General features: G+C 39.7%; 2 protein-coding genes across 16 annotated transcripts in view; one reads left to right on the top strand and one right to left on the bottom strand.

The window, feature by feature from the left end:
- erg (ETS transcription factor ERG) overlaps positions 1 to 20,066 on the top strand; it is a 275,925-nt gene that overhangs the window by 187,528 nt on the left and 68,331 nt on the right. For all 15 annotated transcript variants that reach the window (XM_059968797.1, XM_059968793.1, XM_059968798.1 and 12 more), the window contains one exon: positions 8,941 to 9,158. In XM_059968797.1, the coding sequence (XP_059824780.1) occupies positions 8,941 to 9,158 (218 nt within the window). The remainder of the gene's footprint in view (positions 1 to 8,940; positions 9,159 to 20,066) is intronic.
- The window catches only part of kcnj15 (potassium inwardly rectifying channel subfamily J member 15), a 189,540-nt gene continuing 179,742 nt past the window's right edge, over positions 10,269 to 20,066 (bottom strand). Inside the window, exons 3-4 of the transcript XR_009511875.1 lie at positions 12,941 to 13,058; positions 10,269 to 11,885 (exon numbers count right to left, since the gene is read on the bottom strand). The gene's annotated coding sequence lies outside the window, so the exon portion shown is untranslated. The remainder of the gene's footprint in view (positions 11,886 to 12,940; positions 13,059 to 20,066) is intronic.

Here is a 20,066-nt window from a genome sequence, read left to right as displayed (position 1 = left end):
AAGATAATAGTTTTTGGAAAAAGTTGATTCTGTGCTGTTCTTTAAGCAGTTGCTTCAAAATGACTCATTGTTAATTTGGCCTGATCCAGTTTTCAGTCCTTACCTCGGATGCAGTATTTGAACATCTGTTAATGTTATATTCCTGACTTTGAAGTTTATGTCGTTATGACCTGTATCCTAATACTCAGGTTTATACTCAGACCGTATGGTACAATTCATTCCACAATAATTTCCATCACTATATGGCATGATTTTCAGCTGCGTTTTCATGGGAAAATTATAAAACATCTAAGTTTTTAGACTAAATTGGATCTTAGCAATGGAAAAACAGCTGAATCTTTCAGCAATATTATCCAGTTGAATTCTGGAAAGAGCGGTTATACAAAACAGTACGATTCATTCGGCTCTTCACCACGGGGGATCATGCTGACTTATTATTAGTAGGAATGTCAATGGAAAGAACAGGCTTTTTGAATTGTATTCACCAAAAGGTTGCCCACTAAGTATGGTAAACTTTGTTCCACAACGGATTTCCTACTCCAGCCTGCTAGCTGCGAGAAAAAATTATGATTATAAAATGTTCATGTTTCAAGGTTCAGGAGCAGTTATCACCCTTCAGCCATCAGTATCCCGAACTGGCATGGATAACTTTACTCATCTCAATACTGATGTGTTCCGCAACCTATGCACTCACTTTCAAGAACTCTACAACTCAGAATTATTTATTTATTATTAGTTTTGTTTTTGAAATTGCACACTTTGTCCTCTTACGCACATCGGTGGCTTGTAGGTCTTTATCTGTAGTTTTTTCATTGATTGTATTGAGTTTCTTTGTATCTACTGTGAATGCCTGCAAGAAAACGACTCTCAGGGCAGTGTGTGGTGACATGGGAGTTCTTTGCTGATAAATTTACTTTGAATTTGAAGGGACTGACAATGAATGAGAGTATGGCATTTGCAAGATTTCATGAACACAATATTCTTCAAACCTTAATAGCTGTGTCGCAATGTGTTCTACACATTGTATCAGTAGATTGTTCCTGTACAAGATGTACATGATTTGCTTTCAGTTCCTCCTGACATCAACTCTGCACTGTGAAACCTGTTAACTAATGCTAGATATTTTAGACATTGTTGAGCTGCGTTCTTTTAGTTACTTCACCACATGTTAACAACTTCAATTTGGTTTCAAATTCTATTAAATAATGTTTTGGGAACGCTTTTTCCCATGTTTCCACAACATAAGGATGTGGAGGGATAATTTGCTCTAAAACAAAACCTTGTATCATATAAACACCATTGAATTCTTGTGCTTGATGTCATCACAAATCAATCACATGCAGTTATTTTGGCTGTTTTCCTTCCCTGATGACAAAGATAATGGTTTTCTTAGCTACTTTTGACAAGAGCTTTTCTCTGTAGCATTTCTAGTATTTTGCTGCCTTAGCCGATAAAACATTTCACCAGTTTTTCTGTCTACTTCTCCTCAGTTGTTCAGAAATCTGACTGAGAATCATTTATGTTCTTATGTCACCTTGATACAGTTTTGGAGACAGTCAGCTCAGGGCAAAAAAAATGCAGTAAAACAGTATTTCAAATCAATATCTGAATAATTGATTCAGAAACATAGAGTCATATAACACTACAGCACAGAAACAGGCCCTTCAGCCCATCTAGTATATGCCTATCTATTATTCTGCCTAGTCCCGTCAGCCTGTACCTGGATCATAGTGCTCCATACCTCTCCCGTACATGTACTTATCCAAATTTCTCTTAAATCTTGAAACTGAACCCATTTCAACCACACTGGCAGCTCCTTCCACACTCCCACCACCTTCTGAGTGAACAAGATTCTTCCCCCCTCCCCGTGTTCCCCCGTGTCACCTTTCACCCTTAACCCATGCCCTCTAGTTCTAATCTCACCTAATCTCTGTGGGAAAAGCCTGCTTGCATTTACCCCATCTATACCCCTCATAATTAATTTTGCATACCCCTATCAAATCTTCCCTCATTCTCCAATACTACAGGGAATAAAGTCCTAACCTATTCAACCTTTCCCTATTAGATCCTCAAGTCCAGTCAACATCCTTTGAAAAGATCTCTTCATTATTTCAATTTTATTGATATCTTTTCTGTAGGAGATTCCTTTATGACAGATTTAAACTAGCATTTCTAAAGAAGAAAAGACTCACAATTATAATGTAAGATACATAATTCCGGGATTGGTCTGGAGTTCTGGAGATATTTTTTGCAATGTAATTACTGCTGTCATAATATAAATGTCTTCTAAATCTATCTGCTTTGTAAAACAACTTATTGATGTAGTAAAAGAGGGTTTTGGGTTCCACCTCACTTTATCTTCTTAATGCCTGGGCTTAATTTTTATCTTCTCACCAAGAGACAAGAGTGATAACGCAGAGCTGGACTGTTAGCTTGCATTCTCTTTAAGCTTAGAATAGAATGACCTGACCATCTGGAGAAATGGTTTGCCAACTGGTGAACTCCTTTAATTAAAAGACCAATATTTTCACTGAATGAGTATTACACTGTTTCTGTAGTTTCATGTTTGTAGTTTTACAAGTTGTAAAAATGCTGGATTCTGAACTGATCTGTATGGTGAATAACCCACTGCAGCATGTTTCTTTGCTACATCAAGTGTCATAATTCATTCTTAATTTATTAAACTTAACATTTACTTATGTGACTTCTAAAGGCACTGTGTTATTTATAGATTATGATATATAAGGAAAATAATTAAAACTCTAGTTACTAGTATCTGCTGCTGGCTGTATTGACACGATTGTATTTGCTGTAATAGATACACTTTTATGCATGCCTATCACAAAAAGTAAAATTCTGCCCCACCTAGTGTGTTTTCACCAAATCTGGGCATTGGTACTGAATAACCTACATGATGGGAGTATGGAAATAGCATGCAAATTTCATTTGACTTATCACTACTATGATTTACCCCTGGCTCCCCTCCTCCTTCCCTTCCTCCAATGGTCCATTCTCCTCTCTGTTCAGATTCCTTCTTCTCCAGCCCTTGACCTTTCCCACCCGCCAGGCTTCACCTTTCACTTTCTAGCTCTTCTCCTTCCCCATCCCCAATCTTTTTAATCTGGTACAGTACTTCCTTCTCAGACCTGAAGAAGTGTCTTAGCTTAAAACATTGGCTATCTGTTTACTTCCATAGAAGCTCCCTGACCTGCTGAATTCCTCCAGCATTTTGTGTGAGTTGCTTTGGATTTCCAGCATCTGCAGACGTTTTTGTGTTTATAAGTTTAGGACTTGTAAGCTGAATGTTTACAGTTTTTTGTGGTGGCATATCAATTTTATGGATGGACCAAAGATCAAGGGTCACATTGGTTTTTGGCCATGGCGTTGATGGTCATTATGGAAGAAGGATACACTGTAATTGCTAATCAAGAAGAGTTTAGCTCCAGACAGCAGATACGAGTGCTGCCAGCACTGGGTCCAATGACTCTGGGTGCCTTCCGACTATGAATTATGTGGCATCTCACTCCAGTCCCAGCTCAGACATCAGCCACAACCACTTCTAGGCCAAGAACTTCCTTGATGCGGTGAACCCCTGGGCTCCCCTTCCACCACCACCGCTCTCCAACCCTGGATCTCCCAGGCTTCCCTGTCACCCCTTGAGTCCTCAAAGTCTCCATCGTCCTCCCACCCTACCTTCTCTGGACACACCAACCCTCCCTCCTCATATGCCACCAACTCTTCTCCCCCCCACTGACCCCAGCTTTTCATCTCTGTCATATGTTCACCATTGCTTCCAACCTTCCCCTCTCTGAGGTGAAGCATGCTGTCCTCCACAAGGACTTTACGTTTGTCCCCCTTCACCGACACCTCAGTGAGTCCATGCCCCCCGATGACACTGAGCTCCTCATCTGTTGTCTCTGTCTCCAAGCCTTGTTCTTTGGTAAAAATTCCCCACACCACGTAGCCTCTTCTCTTGTCTCCAACCCTTTTCCGCTTTTTGGACATCCTGCTCTGGATCTTTTCATCTCCACTTGCTGACAAGATATCAACCAGCTCAATTTCAGCACTCCTCTCTCCTACTTGAACCTTACTCTCTCTAAACGCAGTGTCCTCCACTCTCTCCACACCAATCCCAACCTTTCCATCAAACCTGCAGTTAAAGGGAGTTCTGTTGTAGTGTGGCAGATTGACATCTACATTGCTGTTGAGGTCAAGCAGTAACTGGCAAACACCACCTCTTACTCCTTGAAAAAGACCCCACTCAGAACCATCAGAAAATTGTCTCTGACACCATCACAAACTTCATCAAATCTGGAGAAGTCCCATCCACTGCCACCAAACAGATAGTCCATTTTCCCTGCTCTGCTCGTTTCTACCTCTTACCCAAGATTCACAAACCTGACTGTACAGGTTGGCCCATTGTCCCTGCCCACTCTTACCCACTGAATTCATGTCTGCATAACTTGACTCCTTTCTATTCTGCTTCATTCAGTCCTTTTCCACCTATATCTGTGACACTTCACAAGCTTTCCATCTCCTCCGCAATCCTTCAATCCCCTGGCCATGACTGCCAGTCCCTATGCACTTATACCCCTCATCCAGAAGGCCTTAAAGCACTCCACTTTTTTCTAAATTAAAAATCCAACTAGTTCCCCTCAGCCACCACCTTTCTTCTGGCAGAACTGGTACTCACCCACAACTTCTCCTTTGGCTCCCCCCACTTACTACAAGGGTTTGACATGGGCACCCACATGAGCACAAGCTATGCCTGCCTTTTCGTTGGCTATGTAGAACAGTCCATGTTCCAAGCCTTCCTTGGCAATGCTCCCCAACTCATCCTGCACAACAATGATGACTGTATTGGTGCTGCTTCATGCACCCATGCTGATCTTCTCAATTTTATCAGTTTTGTCTCCAACTTTCACCCTGCCCTTAAGTTCATGTAGTCCATTTCTGACACCTCCTTCTGTTTCTTGATATCTGTCTCTAGACTGTCTACAGACATTTTTTATAAACTTACCAATTCCCATGGGTGTCTTGACTATACATCTTTCCACCCTCTCTCCTGTAAAAATACTATTCCTTTTTCTCATCTCCACCGCATCTGTTCTCAGGATATGGCTTTCCTTTCCAGAACATCAGAGGTGTCCTCCCTTTTCAAAGAAAGGGGTATCCCTTCTTCCACCATGATGCCACCTTCACCCACATCTCATCCATTTCCTGGACATCGATGTTTACCCGAATCTTCCAGCACCTCAACAGGGATAGAGTTCCTCTTGTCTTCACCCACCTCCCCATGAGCCTCTGCAACCAACACATCATTCTTTGCAACTTCCACCACCTTCAATGAGATCTTACCACTAAACACATTTTACCTCCCCACTGTCCCCTGCTTTCCACAGAGATCACTGCCTCTGTGATTTCCTTGTCCACTTGTCCCTCCCCACTAATCGTCCTCCTAGCAGATACTGTACGTTGTCTTCAAAAAGAGCCCATTTTTCCATTATTATTACACAGAATATCATTGACTCGAGAATATTGTTCTCCGCAATAAACTGTTAATCCTTGCCCCAACCGATAATCTCCTCAGTCAAGCATCTTCCACAAATTGTTAGGAATTTGCAATATTTCCTATCAACAAAATGACTCTATTAGGGAGAGTATAGCTACAGATACTAGTAACCTCTACAGCCAACCTCTTAACATGATGGCAACCTTGTCACAATTTCCAAGTATTTCTGATTCAGAACTCGATAAGATTGTTATAATGAATAAACTGCTATCTCGTTGTCTTGACGTTGTCCTTACCACACTTTTTAATGACCCTTTTAGTGGTGTTTTCAATTCTGTTAGAAAAATTATTAACACATCCCGTGAAACTGCAGTTTTTCTGGATGCTTTCAAAACTGCAGCTGTCAAAACCCCTAGTTAAAAAGCCAAACCTTGATAGTGAGTTACTACAGACTATCAAATCTTCCCTTCCTGGGCAAGATTGTTAAGAAAGTTACTTTCAACCAACACAATGACTTTCTGAATGAGAATAGTATTCCATAAAAGTTTCAGTCCGGTTTTAGAGCAAACTACAGCACAGAGAGAGTCCTTATCAAAATTGTCAGTGACCTTTGGCTCAGTATTGATGCCAACAGAGTCGCTGTTCCAAGTCTTCTAGATCTATGTGATGCCTTCGACACAATTGACCACAAACATTCTCCCAGATCTCCTCGAGAACTGGGTTGGTCTTTATGGTGTGCCCTTAATTGGTTTTGTTCATATATCTTAGAGAACAACGTGGCGCGTGGCATTGGTCTAGTGATCTGAAGGTTGCTAGTTTGAGCCTCAGTTGAGGCAGCGTGTTATGTCCTTGAGCAAGGCGCTTAACCGCACATTGCTCTGCGACGACACCAGTGCCAAGCTGTATAGGTCCTAATGCCCTTCCCTTGGACAACATAGGTGGCGTGGAGAGGGGAGACTTGCAGCATGGGCAATTGCATACAACCTTGCCCAGGCTTCAGTCATCATTGAAAATCGATGGACAGCCGAAGAAGAAGAAGATATCTTAGAGAGAAAAATTTTTGTCTGCCTTGGAGATCAATTGTCTAAGAGCTATGCTGTATCTCCTGGTGTTGCTCAGGGAAGCTCTCATGGTCCCTTACTCTTCTTCTTATACATGCTCCTCTTAGACAGCATAAACTTTATTTCCACAGTTATGCAGATAACACATAATTTGTATAACTTAGTTGAGCCTGATGATGATAACACCTTATCTTCTCTGACTTCTGGTAAGGTTGCCATAAACAAATGGATGAACAACAATTTCCTAAAAATAAATGAAGATAAAACTGAAATACTTCTGGTTGGTCCCACGGCTAAATAAGATAAACTTCTTGATAAACTTGGGAACTTGGCTCCCCTTGTAAAATCAGAAGTAAATAGCCCAAACGTTATCCTTGATTCAGATTTCAGTTTTAAATCCCACATAAAGAAAGCAACCAGAGCAGCATTTCTACACGAGGGATATCGCAAAGGTACGCCCACATCTGTCAAGTAATGATGCTGAAAAATTAATTCACACCTTTAAATTGAATAGACTAGATTACTGCAATGCACTTTTTGCTGGCCTTCCAAAACAACCTACTGGCACTTATCCTTGTAAGTGGAACAAGTGCTACACCTGCCCTTACACTTCCTCCCTCACCACCATTCAGGGCCCCAGACAGTCCTTCCAGGTGAGGCGACACTTCACCTGTGAGTCGGCTGGTGTGGTATACTGCGTCCGGTGCTCCTGGTGTGGCCTTTTATATATTGGTGAGACCCGACGCAGACTGGGAGACCGTTTCGCTGAACACCTATGCTCGGTCCACCAAAGAAAGCAGGATCTCCCAGTGGCCACACATTTTAATTCCACGTCCCATTCCCATTCTGATATGTCTATCCATGGCCTCCTCTACTGTTAAAATGAATCCAAACTCAGGTTGGAAGAGCAACACCTTATATACCAGCTGGGTAACCTCCAACCTGATGGCATGAACTTTGACTTCTCTAACTTCTGTTAATGCCCCTCCTCCCCTTCTTACCCCATCCCTGACATAGTTAGTTGTTTGCCTGTTCTCCATCTCCCTCTGGTGCTTTCCCCCCCTCCTTTCTTTCTCCTGAGACCTCCTGTCCCATGATCCTTTCCCTTCTCCAGCTCTGTTTCACTTTCACCAATCACGTTTCCAGCTCTTAGCTTCATCCCACCCTCTCCGGTCTTCTCCTATCATTTCACGTTTCCCCCTCCCCCCCCCCCCCCACTACTTTCAAATCTCTTACTATCTTTCCTTTCAGTTAGTCCTGACAAAGGGTCTCGGCCCAAAACGTTGACAGTGCTTCTCCTTATAGATGTTGCCTGGCCTGCTGTGTTCCACCAGCATTTTGTGTGTATATTGACAAACTTCAGCTCATTTCGAACACCACTGCTGGATTTTTAACTAACACCAGGATGATGGAACATATCACACCCTTTGGCTTCCTGTATCATTTAGAATTGATTTTAAAGTTTTTAAAGCTCTTAATCGTTTGGGATGGGAGTACATCACAGAATCACTTTCACTTTACAATCCTGTTTAAGCTCTCCGTTCTTCTTCTGCTAGTCCCTTAAAGTTAACTAATCTCCCTCAAATGATAACTGGCAGGTCAGCTTTTTTGAACTGGGCTCCTAAACTTAGCAAATCCATACCTAAAACTATAAGGGATGCAGACTCAGTTGACATTTTCAAATGTCATCTCAAAAGCTACTTATTCAAACTTTCTTGTCACTAACACGTTTTGTCTTTTATATTCACATTTATTTTTATTATTAATTTTTATTTTATTTTCACATTTGTACTTGCATTGGTTTTCTCTTGTCACTCTGCTTTCCTACTAGATTTCAAAGATATGTTGTTGTAGGTTAATTGGCTTATGTACTGTAAGTTGTTAGAAGGAGAGCTGAGGGGAGCTCATGTGTGTAACAGAGACCAGTTTACTCAAAAATAACTGAGGGAATGAGAGTCATGGAATGGCTCTGAAAGCTCATTAGGTTGAATACCTCTTCCTATGTATTGAGAAACACGGAAATTCAATTCATTGTTCTTTGAATCAGGCTATTTTTAATTTTAAAAAATCCTCAGTGAGTTAAGTTAAACACTGTCTGAAACAGAATTAAGTTTCTACTTTTTTTATTAAATGCCAGTTTATTTGAATTTTGTAATATTGAATTATAAGAAAAAGACTAATTCATTGATATTCTGATATTCTCTCACTTTATAAATGTGTTTTCATGAAGAAATTATCAAAAAAGTCTATCCACCTAAATGGTAATTTTTGTAGCACTCAGTAAACAAAACTGAAACATAATGCCTTAATCATTTAGTTGCAGACGAAGAATCTCAGACGTGACCTGTATATCTTTCTTTACCGTAGGAAGCATTATCAGTAGTCAGTGAAGATCAGTCCTTATTTGAGTGTACCTACACTACACCACACCTAGCCAAGACGGAAATGACAGCTTCCTCGTCAAGTGATTATGGACAGACTTCGAAAATTAGCCCACGGGTTCCTCAGCAGGAGTGGTTATCACAGCCACCAGCCAGAGTGAACATCAAGATGGAGTACAATCCTAACCAGGTCAATGGATCCAGGTAATGATCTATGTTTGTTGCTTCAGCTTTGATATCATGTGCCAGTTCAGAATTTGTGGTTTTGTTGTTTCTCTTTCACTCTGATCTGAATTTTATTGCGACTATGACTGATGCAATGAAGGTCTTTTCTAACTTGTAAGTTTTAAGTAAGATTATGTTGGTTTGGAGTTCTTAGTACTGATCCTAGGTGACTGAGTAAGATAACCATTCAAGCTCTCTAGTTAAGTCTCTTTTTCTCAGTGAAAAGTTTATTTCTGAACAGTCCCCCATTGTTTTTGAAGTTATTATATTTTATATCAAATAGAGTCATTGAGTGGTGTATTATTCTAAACCATCTAGGTTCGTAGCCAAACTATTCATGACTTGGATGGGTACACATGTTAAAAATATTTTCCTCGGATCTCAGTAAGGTTTTCTGAAAGGGTGGGTCAAAATTTGAGAAAATTCATTGACATTTCTTGATTCACTGCAGATTAATATAGTTGTGATAGTTCCAAAATTTTACAAACATACAGAAGGCATCAGAGCAAGCACTATTTATACAATGTTGCTGTGATGTAACTTGTAGCCTTGTGTGTTTCCAACTATTGTGAATTTCCAGAAGTTGTGAAATACTCAATGAGCAAAGTTTAAAATTTTGTACAGCCTTGCAGTGATCCAGAACATATTGGAAAGTATGCTACAGAATGGAATAAATTTCAGCCGCAGAGCACAATGCACTGACTTGACTCCATAGTGTATTTAGCGCTATCAAATAGCCAAGAATTTGTGGGCAGATACTTACAGTTATAAAACTTCAAACACTATAACAATGATTATAATATTTGTCTCGACTATTAAAAACTCAAATACTATAAGCACCATATAATGATTGTGACCACTGATTTTATTCACATCATAGCACAGAAGCTCTGCCCCAAATAGTATTAACAGTTCCATACGGTAGACAAAAGTTGAGGCAGGGCATCATCTGCCAAAACACTCAAGGGTTTAATGGTTGGTAAACGTCTCTGTTACCCAGGGACTTTTTAAAAACAAGTACAGTTGGAAAGAATAACACATTTTTAAAAAATATAGAAAAGTAATCAGAAATACAGAAAAACACTCAGAAATAATTTAAAACATTTATTAAAACAAGATAATTGAAATATTTCCCTTTCCTTCACAATCAGCAAGCTGAGAATTTCCACTGATATGAATGGGGCCTCACATGCTATTGCCAAGCCTGATTGTATAGGATGAGAAAGCTAGATCCATAACATAATGTTCGGGAATTCCAGGAAGAATTGGCTGTGCTGTTAGCGTCCAGGTGAAGTTTAGTACAGAATCCGGAGACTTACTGAAGTTAAATGGCTGAAAGTTGGAAATTCCAGGGGGAACAGTCAACTTGCCAGGCAGATCCCCCCACTAATAGACATGCGCTTATTTGCACAACACTGATTCACTGATGCATGGCTCATTTCAATGTAGTACCAGCCTATGAACTACACATAGTTACAAAATATTCTTATTTACAATGGAACTAAGTAACTGAAGCTCTAATTTATCGTTCTTTTAGTACAACGTAAGATGGCAGGCAAACAACTGAACACAAACTCATGGTACAGAAACCAGTGTAGTTTCACATACTATTTTTCTAAATTCAGTTTTATTAAAGTTCCGCCAGTTGATATCATAATAAAGACCTTGTGTTCTGCAGGCACCCCATTCAAAAGTTGGCATCCTGCTGGGCTGTATTGAATGATTTCTTTGTGCATGGTTGCATGTTTAACGCATTGTGACTGGTTTCTGTGAGAAATGCCGGCAAGCCTATCGCTGTGCACTTACAGTGGATCACTGCCTGAAATCATTCAGTTACCTTGAGGTCCACCCGTTCTAAGTGAAAAGAAGTATTCAACAGGCTCTCAAAATTAAGTACAGCAGAAATAGGTGTTGGTATTTGACTGAATTGGAAAGAAAATCTAGCTGGTAATTGGATGTGTGCTGAGGACCACAGGTGAATCATCTTAAAAAACCATTGAAAGGAAAGAAAAACCAAATAAAGAATATGTAACATTTAGTAATAAATGAGAGAACTGTAAATACAAAAGGAAGACAACTTCAATGATTCCTATGAAGAACCTAAACATTTGTGAAGCTATGTATACATTTCAAAAGTATGGTAAAGTTACCACCTAAGATAATCAATTGTGATAAGGATAAATCTTATTTTTCCTGCTCGAAACTAAAGGGAATTTGACTGGGGGATCAGGGAAATTGAAGCAGGAGAATCTTTGACCATATTTTAAGATTTAAGATGTGTAGAAAAGTAGTTAAGAGGCACTAAGGATTTGTTTAAAGAGTTATTGTACTTCAAAATGCACTGCCTGAAAGGGGAGGAGAAACAGAATCAATAATAGTTTTAAAAATACATCATTAAAGAGGGAAATAAAAAATGTTCACAGTACAAAGGAATATCTGTATGATGGGGATTATTGATAGATGAAGTTTCTGAATCAGATTTGCTCTGTGTCCATCCTTGGTCAGGCAATGCTAATTACTCTCATGTTTCTCTGGCCTCATTCTAAAACCAACTCAACTGTTTTGCTTTCTCCTCTCATTTCAATAGGAAACTGAAACTATTCCTTCTGTGAATTTTGTTTTCTTCTCTATCCTCATCAGCATTCCAGTCTGTTCTTCCTGCTTTGCTATCTGCTTGGGTCTCCAGGAGATGATGAGTTGGCCTAGCTGTTGAAAAATGGTAAAAAAAAATGTTATTATAACATAAATTGCTCTATTCACCAAGTATTGAAGGGGAGAGAGGAGAAAGGCAAGGATATGCAATGGGGCAATGTATATATCTGTGTGTAGACAAATATACAAATTTGTTGTGTCACTTGTCCTTTATCAGTTCTGTCAGAGAAATAAGTTGCCTTCTTAACACTATATTTTACCTATATACATACAGGTATTTTTGTATTTCTGCACATTTTATTCCATATCTGTATTTTAACCTCTAAGTTTATTGTTTATATAGTTCTTTATTCTTATAATCGTTGAATGTTGTTGAGCATCTTCCCTCTATCCACAACAAGTGGGTTTTCCTGGTGGCAAACTATTTTAATTCCAATCCCCATTCCTATTCTGACATACTGGTCCATGGCCTTCTTCACTGTCGTGATGAGTCCATTCTCAGGTTAAGAGGAGCAACACCTCATATTCTGTCTAGGTAGCCTCCAACCGGATGGATGCAACATCCGTTTCTCTAACTTGCAGTAATCTTTTCCCTCACATTTTTCTTCTCTTCTATTTCCTACTCTGGCCTCTTACCTCTTCTCCTCACCTGCCTATCTCCTCCCCTCGGTGCACCTCCATCTGCTCTTTCTCCTCTCTCCTATCAGATCACTTCTTCTTCAGCAGTTTACGGTTTCACCTATCACTTCCCAGCATCTTGTCTTCACCTTCCTTCCCCCTGCCTAAGTTCACCTATCAGTTACCAGCTTATACTCCTTCCTCCCCCATCCCCCCAAAACACCCACCTTCTTAGTCTGTCTTCTTTCCCTTCCCTTTCCAGCCTAGATGAAGGGTCTTGGCCCAAAGTATCAATTGATTATTCATTTCCATAGATGCCTCCTGACCTGCTGAGTTCCTCCAGCATTTTGTGTGTGTGTACCCTGTATTTCCGGTATCTGTAGAATCCCTCATGTTATTGTTGAATGTTGTATTTTTTGGTTGCATGTCACACCAACACATCTCAGCAAATTCCTAATGCATGTAAATGTATATGGCAAATAAAGATGAACCTTGGACTTTGACGTGTGACTCCAGATTGAGGTTCTTTGGATGATTCTTAATTGACCTGGCAAGCCACTTAGTTCAAGGTAACTCGGGGAAGCACAATATACACTGGACTGCCTGCACCTGGAGAATGAATAAACACTTGATCAAACAATGGAACATGCTCAAGAGGTCTATTGATGCCTAGTCACTGGGTGCAATTAAAGCTTTGGATATCAATAGTCCAGCACTGCACACCTGTTTGGAATTTTGCAGATGGCACTTGGCTGGGTGTAGATACTTCTTGTTCTCCATCCTCTTGGGCTTCTGGCTGTCACTTCATGTTTGTTACAATACCTGGTCCAATAGGCTCTATCGTATTGATCAATGGACATTCGTTGCTCAATGGCACAGTGGCTGATGGGCTGAAGAAAGGAAAAGAGACCAATTTTTTTGAACAAAGTAACCATATTATGAATGGAGTAAGACTAGTGCTCTTCAAGATTCTAGATTGAAGGTTGTTTATTGTCATTCTTCAGTAGACAGGTGAAAGGAGGACAGAACATTTGTTACTCTAGCTCCAATGCGGCATATACAAAAACACAATAAGCATAAAACACACAATAAAAACACAATACAAATATAAAAGCAATCCTAGAAACATAATGTACCAGTAACTGTTGCTAAATTGAGATGAGGTTGAGTGTTACAGCTAGTAAAGTTGCTCCCTCACACCTCCAGTGGCTCAGGTTTGATCCTGACCTTGGGTGCTGACCATGTGGAATTTACATCTTCCCCTTGTCGCAGCCTAAGATTTTGTGGGTCCTCTGATTTTCTCCACACCCCAAAGACATGCAGATTAGTTGGCACTGTAAATCACTCCTAGTACGCAAGTGTGGTAGAATCATGGGTTAATTAATGGGAAGGTAGGGTGAATAAAAATACACTCAGTGGCCACTTTATTATGTAGACCTGCTTGTTAATCCAAATATTTAATCTGCTAATTATGTGGCATGATGAAGAGGTTCAGTTGTTGTTCAGAACAAACATCAGAAATATGATGGATTGATTGTTGGTGCCAGACAGGGTGGTTTAAGGATCTCAAGAAACTGCTGAGCTCCTGGGATTTTACAGAGAATGGTGCAAAAACCAAAAGAAAACATCCAGCAAGCGGCAGTTCTGTGGACATAAATGAGAGTGGTCAGAGGAGAATGGCCACTTTTAAGCTGACAGGAAGGCGATAGTGACTCAAATGTGTTACAACAGTGGTGTGCAGAATAGAATCTCTGAATGAACAAAACATCAAACCTTGAAGTGGATGGGCCATGATCATACATGTAAAATACCACTGAATATAGGATTGGTATCAATATGTGAACTCATTGGGCCGAAAGGTCTGTTTCAATGCTTCTTAATTAAAAATTATTAATGTTTTTCAATTACAGTATATTCAGTTTCAAATTATCAGGTCAATGTCTTCAGTAAGAAGGAAGAATTGTGCTTATATAGTGCAATTAACGATTCCAGAATGGTTCGAAGGGCTTTCTGCTGATTATGTAGATGGTGAGAAGATACTGTTGCAATGTGAAAAACACATATACATACATTTTTGTAGCAGTGGCTTAGTTTTTTATTCTGGGAAAAGTGCCATTAGAAAAGCTGCTCTGCCTCTTGTGCTGAAGAGAATACAGGGAAAAAATGTAATTTTACCGACTAGAGCAGCATGTGTGGAACGATTGAATAGGAATAAAATATGGATAATCTTAGAAAAAAATCATCTTAAAACATTCTGACAGTTACATTGATCCCTTGTGATTCCATATAAATAGTCTGAACGGCTTTAATAAAGGTAATGTGTGAGTTGAGCTTGACAGAGTTGCACCAACTATTCAAGTGAGAATTCCCTGTGGGATATTATGGCTTCAGTCCTGTTGGGATCATGGAAATACCATGTGTGGAATGCAGTGGGTTTGAATTATATATATTAGCTTCTTAGATTGTAATTCTGCAGTTTTTGTTTTCAACAGCTCGAGCTAACAATGGTATCTATACTTCAAAAGCTTTTTGTTGGTTGTAATTCTTTGGAGTTGTTCAAGGTACTATTTAAATGCAAGTCAATCTTTCCTTCATTTTACGAGTGATTCGGAAAAAAAACCTTTAAACTCCAGCTACCAGCCTTTACTGGGAATTTTGACTTGATTAAAATGGTTCAAAGAAGCTCAGTAACCTTTCCCGTAATTCTTAATTTCTGTATTTCCACTTCAGAGAAATGCCTGCTAATGTGTTGACCAGCACTTGAAGTTCTTTTACCATTATTAAAACAAAACAACAAAATATTGGACAAGTGAAGGGACTTTTGTTTAATGACTAGTCCGATAGGACATTGATATCTCTAACTTGTGGTTATTTCTCCCCCTCCCCTTTCTCTCTTTTTCCATTTACCATTTTGGCTCCCCTCTTACATCTTCCTTCTCATTACCTTCCCATCACCTCCCTCTTGTATCCCTCTTCCTTTCCTTTTTCCCTTGTTCCGCTCTCCTAACCTATCAGCTGGCTTCACCCATCACCTTCTTTCCTCTCCCCACCATCTGCCTTCCTTTCCATACCTGATGAAGGGTCTCGGATTCAAACACTGAATGTTTATTCCTCCTGGTAGATGTTGCCTGACCTGCTGATTTACTCCAACATTTTGAATGTGTTAATCTGGATTTCCAGCATTTGCAGAATCTCTTGTGTTTAATCAGATAGGAAATGCCCCTTTCAGTACTGCTTTCTTTTTTTTCTGAATTAAAATGAGCCTTCTTCATTTGACAGCAGGATTGAGAATGACTGAAAACCTCTGCAGTTTTGTGGGTGCTGTCTTGACTGATATGTGATCCATCGGTTTTGTCACTGGTGGGGCAGGAGATGATTAATTGGCAAAAAGGTGGGAGACAGCATGCCTCGTCTGCTTTTAATGTTGGTCTCTGTACACCTAATGGATCAACTTGTGGTTCCCAAAGCTGTCTCACATACTCCTTCTCCTTTTTGATTGGTCAAAGGCCCATTAATCATACTCCTTCTCCATTTTGATTGGTCAAAAACTGATCAATCAACTTTCCAAGAGGGCTTTGAGAACACCCAGAATTGGTTCTTCTGCTCACCTGGTAAATCCTTGAAAACTAGATACAGGCTCCATTTGTACATTGTTACTCCAAGCAATCCCTTACAATTAATGGACCATTGAACCTAGAATGGTACAGCACAGTACAGGCTCATTGGCTTATAATGCTGTGTGATTTTTAGCCTGCTCCAAGTCAATCTCACCCTTCCTTCCTGCATGACCCTCTATTTTTCTGTCATCCATGTGCCTATCTAAGATTTTCTTAAATGTCCTAATGTATCTGCGTCTATTAGCACCCCAACAGTGTGTCCCATGCACTTACCATTCTCTGTGCAAAAGCCTTACCTCTGACATACCCTCACAATCATATTGGATTATGTAATAGTGCAATGTGTTTCAAGTGTGATGTACAGTTCAACACAAAAGTCTTTAATCACCTAGGGAGCCTAAGACCTTTGCAAAGTACTGCGATAATTTTATGTGTGGCACTGTACTGCTGCAGCCAAAATAAAACAAATTTAATGACATATGAGAGTGATGATAAACCTGATCTGATATGGGTCTCTGTTGGGAACTGGGAATAGGAAGGGGGCAGGGAGAAGGGAATCATGTTGGGAAAAGGGGAAGGGAGAATGGACGGAATGGGAAACACTAGAGAGACATTCTGTAATGATGAATAAACCAATAGTTTGGAATCGAATGACCTTGCCTGTGTCTCAGGCCTGGGTGTTTCAATTGCACCCACAAGGCTAGTGCTTTCTGTGGGGTTATATTGAATAGTTGAGTATTCAATCCTCTACTTCTCTTTTGGTCCCTTATCAACCCATCAACAATTCACAGGGTGGAGTATTGTTGCAAACTTCTTCAGTTCCCAAGAGTCCATGCGCAGCTATCTGTATTTTGCCACTCCGAGGCAGAGGATGGGCATAAGAAGGTAGATAATAAATTATGGATGACATGAATAACATTCACATTGAAATTGGAATTAAAAACAGTTTAATTATAATAGTAAAGGCAAATGAAATGGTTTTAGTATTCCTGAGCTGGGAAGGAAAGATGTCATTCAGCCTTCCTACAGATGACCATCCAGAGATTTCCGTCCAGAAACGCTCATTTGCAGACTTCAGTTAACTCATTGAACATCTGTTGCCTGGTATTCAGCATTGACATGTGAATAGACAAAGTGCTGCTTGCATGAGGTACTGAAGGAGATTTGTAACCTTTGAACCAAGCAACATCAATATTTGTTTCTCACTGTCTCTCTCCAACTTTATCTTTCAGTTTCAACTTGTTCTTTTGTTCCTTGGTCTCACTCTCTGACTTTCAACACTAAAAGTTCTGTTGCCTGGACAAACTTAATTCTCATGATATAGAAAGAGGCCATTCATTCCATTGAATCTATGCTGACTCTCAAAGTCAAAGTAAATTTATTACCAAAGTCACTAAGTACGACCCTGAGATTTATATTCATGCAGACATTCACAGGAATATAAAGAAGTTATGAAAAACTATCCATAAACAAATAAGACAAATGATGCAAATAATAAGAAAAGTGAATAAATTATACTGAAACATGAGTTGTAGAATCCTTGAAAGTGCATCTATAGCTGGTAGAGTCAGCTCAGCAATGAGGTGAGTGAATTTCTCACACTGGTTCAGGAGCCTGATAGGGAAATAACTGTTCCTGAATCTGGTGGTATAGAACGTAGGGCTCCTATACCTCCTGCCTGATGGTAGCAGTGAGAAAAGAGAATTGTCTGAACTGGGCTGAGAAGTGGCAGATGGAGTTCAATCCAGATAAGTGTGAAGTGGTTCATTTTGATAGGTCAAGTACGATGGCAGAATATAGTATTAATGGTAAGACTCTTGGCAGTGTGGAGGATCAGAGGGATCTTGGGGTCCGAAACAGCTGCGCAGGTTGACTCTGTGGTTAAGAAGGCATATGGTGTATTGGCCTTTATTAATCATGGAATTGAATTTAGGAGCCGAGAGGTAATGTTGCAGTTATATAGGACCCTGGTCAGACCCCACTTGGAGTACTGTGCTCAGTTCTGGTTGCCTCACTACAGGAAGGATGTGGAAACCATAGAAAAGGTGCAGAGGAGATTTACAAAGATGTTGCCTAGATTTGAAAGCAGGTTGAGTGAACTCTGCCTTTTCTCCTTGGAGCAATGGAGGATGAGAGGTGACCTGATAGAGGTGTATAAGATGATGAGAGGCATTGATTGTGTGGATAGTCAGAGGCTTTTTCCCAGAGCTGAAATGGTTGCCACAAGAGGACACAGGTTTAAGGTGCTGGCGAGTAGGTGCAGAGGAGATGTCAGGGGTAAGTTTTTTTACTCAGAGTGGTGAGTAGTGGAATGGGCTGCGGCATCTGTGGTGGAGGCAGATACGATAGAGTCTTTTAAGAGACTTTTTGGATAGGTACATGGAGCTTAGAAAAATAGAGGGCTATGGGTAAGCCCTAGTAATTTCTAAGGTAGGGACATGTTTGCCACAATTTTGTGAGCTGTAGGTTTTCTATGTTTCTACATAGTAAGGGTCCTTGATGATTTATGCTGCCTTCTTGTGACAGTGCTCCTTATAGGTGTGCTCAATGGTGGAGAGAGCTGTTCCTGTGATAGACTAGGTAGTATCCACTGTAGATCTACTGTTTGGACATATTTCTATTCCTGGGCATTGGTGTTTCAATACCAGACCATGATGCAACCAGTTTTCTGCCGTGCTTCTATAGAAATTTGCCAAAGATTTAGATGACATGCTGAATTTATGCAATCTTCTAAAACTTATTTTACTGCAGCATATCCTTTCTCACAAGCTCATCGACTCAACTTTGATTCATCGGCAATCCAGCCACATCAAAGGCAAATTGCTGTTGTTAAATAATTGACCTACAGGCCTTTGGGATATGGAAGGAAATTGAAACACCTGATAGAAACCAGCACACTAATAGGGATTATGCCAACACAGAAGCAAGCAAGGAGCAAAGCAAAGATGCTGGAGCTATGTGGCACAACTCTACCATCATAGTGCCGTTCTTATCAGAAACCTGTGGTCCCCACCCTTCCACCCCTCTGCAACTTGAAACATAATTTCTTTTCATTTATTTAATTCTTTTTAAATTTTTTTATGTTTCTACAAGTACAAAAAACATCAACAAAGTGGAGATTAATACAGTGCAAAACAAATGTGTCCAATATATAATCATAACAATAAGGAAAAAGCACCCAAAATAAAATCAAATAAAGTTAGTATCTTCCCCGGCCTCCAACTACAAAACTCCAGGCCAACCATTACAATATGGAAAAGAAAAATTAATTGGAGCGTTTGAGCCCACAGAACTGTAAATATATATTAAAAATATATAATGCCTACTACCAAAACTATAATGTAATTCCTATTAAAAAAAACGTAAGACTTACAAAAAAAAAAGCTGTAAGTAAGGGATTATGGTAAAGAAAAATAGAATAAACTTAATCTAAAGAGGAGTTATGAAAGTATTCAAGAAAAGGTCCGCACACCTTATGAAATTTTATGTCCAAATTGAGAAGTGAGTAATGAATTTTTTCAAGGCCTAAACAGGACATAATATCACTAAGCCATTGAGCATGTGTGGGTGGGGGCTACATCTCTCCACCTGAGAAGAACTAAGTGTCTAGCCAAAAGAGAGACAAAAGATAATGTCTGGCGTTTAATCGGACTCAAATGCATGTCTGCCTCACCCAAGGTGCCAAAAAGAGCAATCAGAGGATTAGGTTCTAAGTGACAATTAAGAATATAGGATAAAGATTAAAAAAATTTCTCTCCAGAATTTCTCTAGACCAGGACAAGCCCAGTGGTCACCCTCATCCTTGTCTCTGGCAGGTCAAATTAATGTTATTAAAATGTATATCCTTCCAAAATTTTTATACTTATTTCAGTCTATACCAATTTTTATTTCTAAAGCTTTTTTTGATTCATTAGATTTTATCATTTTGTCTTATCTATGGAAGGACAAAGGTTCTAGACTTAATAAAACTCACCTTCAAAAATCCAAAAAGGAAGGCGGT

This window comes from Hypanus sabinus, chromosome 4 (genome assembly GCF_030144855.1).
Source record: "Hypanus sabinus isolate sHypSab1 chromosome 4, sHypSab1.hap1, whole genome shotgun sequence".
Taxonomy (NCBI): domain Eukaryota; kingdom Metazoa; phylum Chordata; class Chondrichthyes; order Myliobatiformes; family Dasyatidae; genus Hypanus; species Hypanus sabinus.
Note: the sequence above shows the minus strand (reverse complement) of the source record. Positions and strands in the feature narration are given on the sequence as shown.